The sequence below is a fragment of the Lithobates pipiens genome, unplaced genomic scaffold (genome assembly GCF_037356315.1).
Source record: "Lithobates pipiens isolate NorthernLeopardFrog02 unplaced genomic scaffold, aLitPip1_a1.2 Scaffold_37, whole genome shotgun sequence".
NCBI classification, from domain to species: Eukaryota; Metazoa; Chordata; class Amphibia; order Anura; family Ranidae; genus Lithobates; species Lithobates pipiens.
In genome coordinates, this window is record NW_027507825.1 from 1,166,440 (window position 1) to 1,178,879 (window position 12,440).

Sequence of the window (12,440 nt, forward strand, 5' to 3'; positions counted from 1 at the left end):
TTGGAAGGAAGGAAGGACAGAGCCTTGGAAGGAAGGAAGGACAGAGCCTTGGAAGGAAGGAAGGACAGAGCCTTGGAAGGAAGGAAGGACAGAGCCTTGGAGGTGAGGACAGAGCCTTGGTAGGAAGGACAGAGCCTTGGTAGGAAGGACAGAGCCTTGGAAGGAAGGACAGAGCCTTGGAGGTGAGGACAGAGCCTTGGAAGGAAGGACAGAGCCTTGGTAGGAAGGACAGAGCCTTGGTAGGAAGGACAGAGCCTTGGTAGGAAGGAAAGAGCCTTGGAAGGAAGGACAGAGCCTTGGAAGGAAGGACAGAGCCTTGGAAGGACAGAGCCTTGGAAGGAAGGACAGAGCCTTGGAAGGAAGGACAGAGCCTTGGCAGGAAGGACAGAGCCTTGGCAGGAAGGACAGAGCCTTGGCAGGAAGGACAGAGCCTTGGAAGGAAGGACAGAGCCTTGGAAGGAAGGACAGAGCCTTGGCAGGAAGGACAGAGACTTGGAAGGACAGAGACTTGGAAGGACAGAGCCTTGGAGGGAAGGACAGAGCCTTGGAGGGAAGGACAGAGCCTTGGAAGGAAGGACAGAGCCTTGGTAGGAAAGACAGAACCTTGGTAGGAAGGACAGAGCCTTGGTAGGAAAGACAGAGCCTTGGAAGGAAGGACAAAGCCTTGGAGGTGAGGACAGGGCCTTGGTAGGAAGGACAGAGCCTTGGGAGGGGAGGACAGAGCCTTGGAAGGAAGGACAGAGCCTTGGCAGGAAGGACAGAGCCTTGGTAGGAAGGACAGAGCCTTGGTAGGAAGGACAGAGCCTTGGAAGGAAGGACAGAGCCTTGGAAGGACAGAGCCTTGGCAGGAAGGACAGAGCCTTGGAAGGACAGAGCCTTGGAAGGAAGGACCGAGCCTTGGTAGGAAGGAAGGACCGAGCCTTGGTAGGAAGGAAGGACAGAGCCTTGGAAGGAAGGAAGGACAGAGCCTTGGAAGGAAGGAAGGACAGAGCCTTGGAAGGAAGGAAGGACAGAGCCTTGGAGGTGAGGACAGAGCCTTGGAGGTGAGGACAGAGCCTTGGTAGGAAGGACAGAGCCTTGGTAGGAAGGACAGAGCCTTGGAAGGACAGAGCCTTGGTGGGAAGGACAGAGCCTTGGAAGGAAGGACAGAGCCTTGGAAGGAAGGGCAGAGCCTTGGAAGGAAGGAGAGAGCCTTGGAAGGAAGGAAGGACAGAGCCTTGGCAGGAAGGATAGAGCCTTGGAAGGACAGATCCATGGAAGGACAGAGCCTTGGCAGGAAGGACAGAGCCTTTATGTATATAAATCCGATCGAAGTCTCTCTATTTTTACTTCTCTCTGTGTCTGGGGAGGTTCCCCTTCTCTATTGTCCTGGTGACCGTCTTCCCTGGACAGAAAGTGAGAGGAAATTGTCCAATGGGGACTCCTGTTACAGGGACGATCTTCCTCTCACTTCCTGTTGTGTCTTTGGGACAGGAAGTGAAGGGAAATCTCCCCAATGAAGGACCACCCAGAAGTAGATTGTACGGTGGTGCCCAGAGACCCCCCCCCGGCACTCGCCTCCCCAATGAGAAATGGCGTTTCATTCCAAGATTTTCTGTCTCGGATTGTACAGATTTGTTGGATTGTTTGGAAACTTCTTCAGCTTCACTCATTTATTTAATCATTAATAATATCGCCGGTCCCTGGAAGTCCCGGGAGGTCCCTGGTGGTCCTCCTGACACGTAGCGGACTTCTCTCCAAACACAAAATATAATGTGAGGCTGAAATTCAAATCAATAATGTAGAAGTCTCCGGAACATTCTTCCAGGCTTGTCCCTCCTCAGTTGGTCCTTCCACCTTTTCTGCAGACTGCAGGGGGGACTGCAGAGGGGAGCGGGGACTGCAGAGGGGAGAGGGGACTGCAGAGGGGAGCGGGGATTGCAAAGGGGGCTGCAGAGGGGTGCGGGGGCTGCAGAGGGGACTGCAGAGGGGAGCGGGGACTGCAGAGGGGAGAGGGGACTGCAGAGGGGAGCGGGGATTGCAAAGGGGGCTGCAGAGGGGTGCGGGGGCTGCAGAGGGGACTGCAGAGGGGAGCGGGGACTGCAGAGGGGAGAGGGGACTGCAAAGGGGGCTGCAGAGGGGTGCGGGGGCTGCAGAGGGGACTGCAAAGGGCAGCGGGGACTGCAGCGGGGAGCGGGGACTGCAGAGGGGTGCGGGGGCTGCAGAGGGGACTGCAGAGGGCAGCAGGGACTGCAGAGGGGGCTGCAGAGGGGTGCGGGGGCTGCAGAGGGGACTGCAGAGGGGAGCGGGGACTGCAGAGGGCAGAGGGGACTGCAGAGGGGAGCAGGGATTGCAAAGGGGGCTGCCGAGGGGTGCAGGGGCTGCAGAGGGGACTGCAGAGGGGAGCGGGGACTGCAGAAGGGAGAGGGGACTGCAAAGGGGGCTGCAGAGGGGTGCGGGGGCTGCAGAGGGGACTGCAGAGGGCAGCGGGGACTGCAGCGGGGAGCGGGGACTGCAAAGGTGGCTGCAGAGGGGTGCGGGGGCCGCAGAGGGGACTGCAGAGGGCAGCAGGGACTGCAGAGGGGACTGCAGAGGGCAGCGGGGACTGCAGAGGGGAGCGGGGACTGCAGAGGGGAGCGGGGACTGCAGAGGGCAGCGGGGACTGCAGAGGGGACTGCAGAGGGGAGAGGGGACTGCCGAGGGGACTGCAGAGGGGAGCGGGGACTGCAGAGGGCAGCAGGGACTGCAGAGGGGAGCGGGGACTGCAGAGGGGACTGCAGAGGGGAACGGGGACTGCAGAGGGGGATGCAGAGGGGTGAGGGGACTGCAGAGGGCAGAGGGGACTGCAGAGGGCAGAGGGGACTGCAGAGGGCAGAGGGGACTGCATAGGGGAGCGGGGACTGCATAGGGGAGCGGGGACTGCAGAGGGGAGCGGGGACTGCAGAGGGGAGAGGGGACTGCAGAGGGGAGAGGGGACTGCAGAGGGGAGCGGGGACCGCAGAGGGGACTGCAGAGTGGACTGCAGAGTGGACTGCAGAGGGCAGAGGGGCCTGCAGAAGGGAGTAGGGGCCTGCAGAGGGGAGTAGGGGCCTGCAGAGAGGAGCGGGGACTTCCGAGGGGACTGCATAGTGGACTGCAGAGAGGAGCGGGGACTGCAGAAGGGAGAGGGGACTGCAGAGGGGACCGGGGACTTCAGAGGGGACTGCAGAGTGGACTGCAGAAAGGAGAGGGGTCTGTAGAAGGGAGAGGGGACTGCAGAGGGGAGCGGGGACTGCAGAGGTGAGCGGGGACTGCAGAAGGGAGAGGGGACTGCAGAGGGGAGCGGGGACTGCAGAAGGGAGAGGGGACTGCTGAGGGGAGCGGGGACTGCAGAAGGGAGAGGGGACTGCAGAGGGGACCGGGGACTTCAGAGGGGACTGCAGAGTGGACTGCAGAAAGGAGAGGGGTCTGTAGAAGGGAGAGGGGACTGCAGAGGGGAGCGGGGACTGCAGAAGGGAGAGGGGACTGCAGAGGGGACCGGGGACTTCAGAGGGGACTGCAGAGTGGACTGCAGAAAGGAGAGGGGTCTGTAGAAGGGAGAGGGGACTGCAGAGGGGAGCGGGGACTGCAGAGGTGAGCGGCGACTGCAGAAGGGAGAGGGGACTGCAGAGGGGAGCGGGGACTGCAGAAGGGAGAGGGGACTGCTGAGGGGAGCGGGGACTGCAGAAGGGAGAGGGGACTGCAGAGTGGACTGCAGAAGGGAGAGGGGACTGCAGAAGGGAGAGGGGACTGCAGAGGGGAGCGGGGACTGCAGAGGGGAGAGGGGACTGCAGAGGGGAGCAGGGACTCCAGAGGGGACTGCAGAGGGGAGAGGGGACTGCAGAGGGGAGTGGGGACTGCAGAAGGGAGTGGGGACTGCAGGGGGGACTGCAGAGGGGAGCGGGGACTGCAGAGGGTAGAGGGGACTGCAGGGGGGACTGCAGAGGGGACTGCAGAGGGTAGCGGGGACTGTAGAGGGGACTGCAGAGGGGAGAGGGGACGGTAGAGGGGACTGCAGAGGGTAGAGGGGACTGCAGAGGGGACTGCAGAGGGTAGAGGGGACTGCAGAGGGTAGAGGGGACTGCGGAGGGTAGAGGGGACTGCAGAGGAGAGCGGGGACTGCAGAGGATAGAGGGGACTGCAGAGGGTAGAGGGGACTGCAGAGGGAAGCGGGGACTGCAGGGTTAGGATTATGGTAGGTACCCCAGACCATGTGTAACAGTGACAGGTTCCCCCGGTCAGGATGTGTGGGGATCATTCCTTACAGAACTTTACCCATAACAACCTGATCTAAAATAATATTCTTTAGCCAGGCCCACACATTCCACATTAATATTCATTCTACAATAATCAGTGTGTGCTATAAATCTCCTCCAGCATGGCTCCTGCTGCTTCTTGCTGGAATCAGCCATTTTGTTGAAGCCCAGAGCAGATACTTTCTTATTGGGAACTCTCCTCTCTCCTTGGACTCGGAAATTACGTCACCTTTCGTATATAAAATGTGTGCATTTCCAGCTAGGCTCAGCTAGAGAGGAAGGCTGACAGGCCGTGGCTCAGCTAGAGAGGAAGGATGACAGGCCGTGGCTCAGCTAGAGAGGAAGGCTGACAGGCCGTGGCTCAGCTAGAGAGGAAGGTTGACAGGCCTTGGCTCAGCTAGAGGAGAAGGCTGACAGGCCTTGGCTCAGCTAGAAGGGAGGGCTGACAGGCCGTGGCTCAGCTAGAGGAGAAGGCTGACAGGCCGTGGCTCAGCTAGAGAGGAAGGCTGACAGGTCTTGGCTCAGCTAGAGAGGAAGGTTGACAGTCCTTGGCTCAGCTAGAGAGGAAGACTGACAGGCCGTGGTTGAGGAAGAAAGGAGAGAATGTCAGGGAAAGAAGACACTCTCATAGCCAGCCATAAATCAGATTTAAGCTGTTTCAGCAGGGACCAGCCGAGATTTGATCCATCTATGGGCAAGCTGGTTGTACTGAAGTAGACAACCAGGCTGTCAGATGTTTTGCACGGGATTACTGCTAGTGGCTACAGCACCACCAGTAATCATTATGCTCTGCCAGCAGGAAAGGCTCCCTGTTAGGGTTGCCGTCTGTCCAGGATTCACCCAGACAATCTGGGTTTTCAATCATGTGCCCGAGTTTGACTGCCTAATAACCAGACTGTTTTGACTGTGGCTCCCCAGCAGGGCTGCTGGCTGCAGTTGTAAGATAAGAGTATCTGTGACTCTCACACACGCTACCCAGAGCCAGTGCTGACCCCCCCCCCCCACACTTCTCCTACTCGATGTGCTTCTCCTCCTCCCGTTCCTCCCATCCTGTGTCTGCCCCGCCCACACTCCAATCTCCAGCAGTGCTGTGCCTCAGTGGATGAGTGGGCAGGAAAATTGAAGACCAGCAGCCGGAAGGGGGAGGGGGCTCTGATGTAAGGGGTGCTCTGTGTACTCTGGTGTAAAGGTGCTCCCCTTATATCAGAGCCCCCTGTACAGTGTAAGTGGAAATTCTGCAGACTTAGATGTAAGGGGGGCTCTGTGAACCCTGATTAAAGGGGAATGCTGGGAACTGTGGTGAAAGTGGGGATTCTGGTTCCCAGAGACCCTCTTACATCAGAGTTCTCCTTTACACAAGAGTCTGCAGGGTAACATCGGAGTTACCTCCTTACATCAGATTTCTCAGTGTTCCTAATTTAATTCAGACTCCCCAGAGTTCTCCCTTACAGTAGATTCTGCAGAGTAACGGAACTCTGCGTATTCAGATGTAAAAGGGGAACTCTGCGTATTCAGTTGTAAAAGGGGAACTCTGTGGATTCTGATGTAAAGGGGAACTCTGTGGATTCTGATGTAAAGGGGAACTCTGCGGATTCTGATGTAAAGGGGAACTCTGCGGATTCTGATGTAAAGGGGAACTCTGCGGATTGTGATGTAAAGGGGAACTCTGCAGATTCTGATGTAAAGAGGAACTCTGCGGATTTTGATGAAAAGGGGAACTCTGCGGATTCTGATGAAAAGGGGAACTTTGTGGACTTAGATGTAAAGGGGAACTCTGTGGATTCTGATGTAAAGGGGAGCTCTGTGGATTCAGATGTAAGGGGAGACTCTTGTGATTAACTCCCATATGATTAGAAAAAGTATTTAATCACAAAATATTATCCTCATTATATAAATCCCCAGTAAATTTTGCTGTGTTCAGGTTTGGCTTGAAGGAAATGTGGGAACCTCACTCCCTGCACCCCTCCCCCACATCTCCCCTGGCAGTGCCCCCCATATCCTCTGGCAATGCCCCTCCCCATGTCTGCCCTAACAGTTCCCCCCACCCCCCATGTCTCCCCTGGCTGTGCCCCCTCCTCCATGTCTCCCCTGGCAGTGCCCCCTGCATGTCTCCCCTGGCAGTGCCCCCCTCAATGTGTCCCCTGATGGTGCCCCTCCCCCATGTCTCCCCTGGCTGTGCCCCCTCCCCCATGTCTTCCCTGGCAGTGCCCCCTGCATGTCTTCCCTGGCAGTGCCCCCTGCATGTTTCCCCTGGGAGTGCCCCCCTCAATGTATCCCCTGATGGTGCCCCTCCCCCATGTCTCCCCTGGCAGTGCCCCGCCACCCCCTATGTCTCCCCTGGCTGTGCCACCGCCATGTGTCCCCTGGCAGTGCCCCTCCATGTCTCACCTGGCAGTGCCCCTCCATGTCTCACCTGGCAATGCCCCCTCCTCCATGTCTCCCCTGGCAGTGCCCCCCTCAATGTATCCCCTGATGGTGCCCCTCCCCCCATGTCTCCCCTGGCAGTGCACCTCCATGTCTCCCCTGGCAACCAGGATTTGCTTCCCATTGACTTCAGTGGGGTTCACATGAAAGTCTGCAGATTTTTAGATGTATTTGCAGGAAGTGCCGGTCAATCCCACCCAATCAGATCTGCCCGTCACTAATCTCCCGCTAATGTGACACAAATGGGGCACAAATCCCATCCACCATCCCCCGACTGCAGACATGGAGGAGGGGGAGGGGGGGAGGAATTTTCTGTGAAGTAAGTCTGCGTCGTGCCAATTAAAGGCGAGGAAGGGATGAATAGTTAATGAGCGTTGTGCATGGCGGGGAGCGCGCAGCGAGCGTCGGGCAGACGTCTTGTGCCCAGCCATTCGCTGCCTCTGATAATCCCATTTCTTGGAATTTCTCGTCTTTCTCCAGCAGCTTGCAGGACCAGAAGGAGGAAGTTCAGAAACGATTGTCCTACACGACGCACAAGCTGGAGATGCTGGAGAGCGAATTCGATTCCACCCGCCAATACCTGGAGACGGAGCTGAGGAGGGCGCAGGAGGAGCTGGAGAAAGTCACCGAGAAGCTGCGCAGGTCAGTCCGCCAACCTACCGCCCTTCTGTGTGGGTGGAGTCACATCACTTCTGGGCGGAGTCTGGAATCACATATCTATATGGGCTCTAATGACATGAAACCCCCACAAGGCACCCCATACACAGATTTGGTTCCTTCCTGACCAGTTACCCATGGGCACTCCCCCTCCCCCTTCCTGACCACCTACCCGCGGGCATTTCCCTCCACCTTCCTGACCACCTACCCACCGGGCACTCCCCTCCCCCTTCCTGACCACCTACCCACAGGCATTTCTCTCCACCTTCCTGACCACCTACCCACCGGGCACTCCCCTCCCCCTTCCTGACCATCCTACCCACGGGCGTTCCCCTCTAACTTCCTGACCACCTACCCACCGGGCACTCCCCTCCCCCTTCCTGACCACCTACCCACCTGGCACTCCCCTCCCCCTTCCTGACCAGTTACCCACCGGGCACTCCCCTCTACCTTCCTGACCACCTACCTGCTGGGCACTTCCCTTCCCCTTCCTGACCACCTACCTGTGGGCACTCCCCTTCCTGACCAACTACCCACGGGCATTTCCCTCTACCTTCCTGACCACCTACCCACCGGGCACTCCCCTCCCCCTTCCTGACCACCTACCCACTGGGCACCCCCTCTACCTTCCTGACCACCTACCCACCGGGCACTCCCCTCCCCCTTCCTGACCACCTACCCACCTGGCACTCCCCTCCCCCTTCCTGACCAGTTAACCACCGGGCACTCCCCTCCCCCTTCCTGACCACCTACCTGCGGGCACTCCCCTCCCCCTTCCTGACCACCTACCCACGGGCATTTCCCTCTACCTTCCTGACCACCTACCCACCGGGCACTCCCCTCCCCCTTCCTGACCACCTACCCACCGAGCACTCCCCTCCCCCTTCCTGACCACCTACCCACCGGGCACTCCGCCCTACCTTCCTGACCACCTACCCACCGAGCACTCCCCTCCCCCTTCCTGACCACCTACCCACCGGGCACTCCGCCCTACCTTCCTGACCACCTACCGACCGGGCACTCCCCTCCCCCTTCCTGACCACCTACCCACTGGGCACTCCCCTCTACCTTCCTGACCACCTACTGATGAGCACTTACCGATGGTCACTTTAGTGGCACTGTAGAGCACAGATGTGGCACTGATCGGGCATTGCTGGGGACTGACGTGGCACTAATGGGACACAGATGGGGCATTTTAGAGCACTGATGCGGCACAGATGTGGTACTACAGGGCAGGGCCGGTGCTAGACTATTTTGCACCCTATGCAAGACCAGCTATTTTGGGGCCCCTTACATCAGAGTTTACCCCTTTCATTAGGGTCCACAAAGTTGCCCCCCCCCTTGAATCAGGGTTCCCAGAGTTCACCCTTACAACAGAGACCCCACTTTCAATAGGATCCTCAAAAGTCTTCCCTTACTGTAGAGTCCAAAGTCCCCCCTTACATTATGGTTCCCAGAGTCCCCCTGGCCGTGGCTGTGCCCTGGCCAGCAGGGCACCCTAGGCGGCTGCCTAGTGGTAACACCAGCCCTGCTGCTGGGCACAGATGTAGCACTGTTGGGTACTGATGTAGCACAGATCTGGCATAGATGGGCACTTCTGGGGCACAGATCTGGCACATATGGGCACTGCTGGACACTTGCGATTTGGGGAACAAATCCCCATTTCGGTGTGAGCAGCGGAGAGACCCGGACATAATGCCACCGGTTTGTTGACAGTGATCGCTCCGTCATTGGACAGAGCCATCACATGGTAAAGGGCTGCTCTCATTGAGCTCCGTGTGCGCACCATGGGGGGGGCGCGATTCTGGGAGGACGTCATAGTATTCCCTCCCAGAGTTATTAAGCCAAGCTGTAGCCGTCATTCGGCTGTGACTCGGTTATCAAGTGGTCAAGGAAGATAATGATTTCAGGTCATTCCGAGTCATTTTATACGTATATCATAGTTGCCAACTGTCCCCGCCGGCCGCCATTTTAAAGAAGACCAAAAGCTGGTCTTTAATAGAGATGCTGCTGTGCCGCCCACCCCCGCTGCCAGTGTCTGTGAAGTGCAGTTCAAAGTCTCCGCACGGCAACGACGGCATGCCACGTCTGGAGGATGTGTCGGGGGGCCAGTCTGAATGTCGGGGGCCAGTCTGTGTGTGTCGGGGACCAGTGAGTCTGGATGTCAGAAGGGGCAGTCTGGATGTCAGAGGGACACCAGATGTAAGGAGGGGCTCCGCTGATGGACACAGATGTGAGGAAGGTACCTCTGATGGGGCACCTGATGTAAGGAGGGACTCTGCTGGGGCACCTGATGGAATCTGGTGGCAGGCAACGTGGCTAGTGACAAGCTCAGGGCTCCCACTGATTTATGGTGAGTTGAACGATTTCATTTCATTTTAAAATTTAATAATAGAAATAATGCGCTTCAATCATCCTGACACCATAACAATCATGGCGCCGGGATGATTGAAGCGCCAACACCAGGTATTTGGAGTATCTTTAGCTGCTGATTGTCAAACTCTGGAAAGCACACATTGCTATTGTGGTGTAGGATCTGGGGCTGCTGTCCCTCCACCCCCCCCCCCTTCCCTCTCCATCCCGCATTTATCTCAGACTATAACCACACCCCTTTGAGCCACACCCCATGTAAGCCACGCCCACTATTTTACATAAACCAACCCCAGATTTTGCAGAATTTTCACCTTTTCCTATGCCACACTTATAACCGCATGCCACGCCCCCTAATTATAACACAACTCCGCCTACTGCCAAAAAAGTGCCCCAACATTTTTTTTTACAATGTTGGCAACTATGGTATATATCTGTTTTGAAATTGAGAAGAGAGCAGGAGGAGCTCCATTTCAGACTCTCTGTCTCTAATTGACACTTTAGATGGAGCCCTAAAGAGAGGGGGAGGAGTCACTGTTCTGATTAATACAAATATGTGTTATAACCCAACTCCAATATAAAAAAAGTGTAATTCCCCCTCCCATCCCCCACTCCTTGCACGGTGCAAAATGACAGCCGGTAGGTACTTTGAATTACACAGCCGGAGCTGTCAAAATGCAGCCACTCCTGTAAGTGTCACCCGCAGAGAGCCTGCAAGTGTCACAGAGGAAAGAAATTATATGTAAATGAGGTGTGGCCCTCACTATGACATCACTGGAGGAATCTGTACGTTTCACAACTGCTGCATAGTACCGCGCCATAGTACCGCCCTATAGTACCGTGTCATAGTACCGCCAGTGTTGCCAACCTAACAGATTGAAATTTACTGACATGACACCCAAAATTTACTGGCATTTCCAAAAGTTACAAAATTACAGTTTTAAGTACAAATTTCACTATTTAGACTACAAACAAGTACAATATATAATTAGCAATGTGAATCAAGGTAAATAAGGAAAAAACATATTTCTTATTTTATTTTCGATATAGTAAGTAGCTCAGGGACAGGACTCAGGAGGGCAAGAAATTAGAATGGGCGGCACACACATGAAATTGACTCTCACAGTGATACTGACAGCCAGGGGCATTACTAGGGGTCTACAAGAGATCTGGGGCCAGAGCCAATAGCAGCGTAGTAAATAAAGTCATACGCTTGGGCGGGCATACACATCTATATACAGTAATATATGTGTGTGTATATATGCCCAAAGAGCTCCCCACTTACATCAGGGTTCCCAGAGAGCCCCCCACTTACATCAGGGTCCCCAAAGAGCCCCCCACTTACATCAGGGTTCCCAGAGAGCCTCCCCCTTGCATCAGGGTCCCCAGAGAGCCTCCCCTTTGCATCAGGGTCCAGAGAGAGCCCCCCTATGCTTCAGGGTCCAGAGAGAGCCTCCCCCTTGCATCAGGGTCCCGAAAGAGCCTCCCCTTGCATCAGGGTCCCCAGAGAGCCCCCCCTTGCATCAGGGTCCAGAGAGAGCCTCCCCCTTGCATCAGGGTCCCCAGAGAGCACCCTCTGCATCAGGGTCCCCAGAGAGCCCCCCCCCCCTTTGCATCAGGATCCCCAGAGAGCCTTTCCCTTGCATAGGGGGGCCCAGAGAGCCCCCCTTACATTAGGGTCCCCAGAGAGCCTCCCCTCTCCTTGGGGTCCCCTGCAGAGGCTATGGCCCCAAAAGCCACCCCCTAGTGACACCACTGCTAACAGCAGTGTGCAGTAGTACAGATTACCGACAAGACACGTCCCCTCTGTGATGTCATACGTTTCCCCATCACCTCTTCTCCTCCCTCCTCTGTGATGTCATACGTATCCCCATCACCTCTTCTCCTCCCTCCTCTGTGATGTCATACGTTCCCCCATCACCTCCTCTCCTCTGTGATGTCATACGTTTCCCCATCACCTCTTCTCTTCCCTCCTCTGTGATGTCATACGTTCCCCCATCACCTCTTCTCCTCCCTTCTCTGTGATGTCATACGCTCCCCCATCACCTCTTCTCCTCCCTCCTCTGTGATGTCATACGTTCCCCCATCAGCTCCTCTCCTCCCTCCTCTGTGATGTCATACGTTCCCCCATCACCTCTTCTCCTCCCTCCTCTGTGATGTCATACGTTTCCCCATCACCTCTTCTCCTCCCTCCTCTGTGATGTCATACGTTTCACCATCACCTCTTCTCCTCCCTCCTCTGTGATGTCATACGTTCCCCCATCACCTCCTCTCCTCCCTCCTCTGTGATGTCATACGTTTCCCCATCACCTCTTCTCTTCCCTCCTCTGTGATGTCATACGTTCCCCCATCACCTCTTCTCCTCCCTCCTCTGTGATGTCATACGCTCCCCCATCACCTCTTCTCCTCCCTCCTCTGTGATGTCATACGTTCCCCCATCAGCTCCTCTCCTCCCTCCTCTGTGATGTCATACGTTCCCCCATCACCTCTTCTCCTCCCTCCTCTGTGATGTCATATGTTCCTTCATCACCTCTTCTCCTCCCTCCTCTGTGATGTCATATGTTCCCCCATCACCTCCTCTCTTCCCTCCTCTGTGATGTCATACGTTCCCCCATCACCTCTTCTCCTCCCTCCTCTGTGATGTCATACGTTCCCCCATCACCTCCCTCCTCTGTGATGTCATACGTTCCCCCATCACCTCTTATCCTCCCTCCTCTGTGATGTCATACGTTCCCC

The 12,440-nt window shown here is 56.4% G+C and overlaps 1 protein-coding gene across 4 annotated transcripts in view; it reads left to right on the forward strand.

Moving 5' to 3' along the window:
- The window catches only part of BEGAIN (brain enriched guanylate kinase associated), a 140,316-nt gene that overhangs the window by 83,011 nt on the left and 44,865 nt on the right, over window positions 1–12,440 (forward strand). For all 4 annotated transcript variants that reach the window (XM_077466649.1, XM_077466651.1, XM_077466650.1 and 1 more), the window contains one exon: window positions 7,158–7,319. In XM_077466649.1, the coding sequence (XP_077322775.1) occupies window positions 7,158–7,319 (162 nt within the window). The remainder of the gene's footprint in view (window positions 1–7,157; window positions 7,320–12,440) is intronic.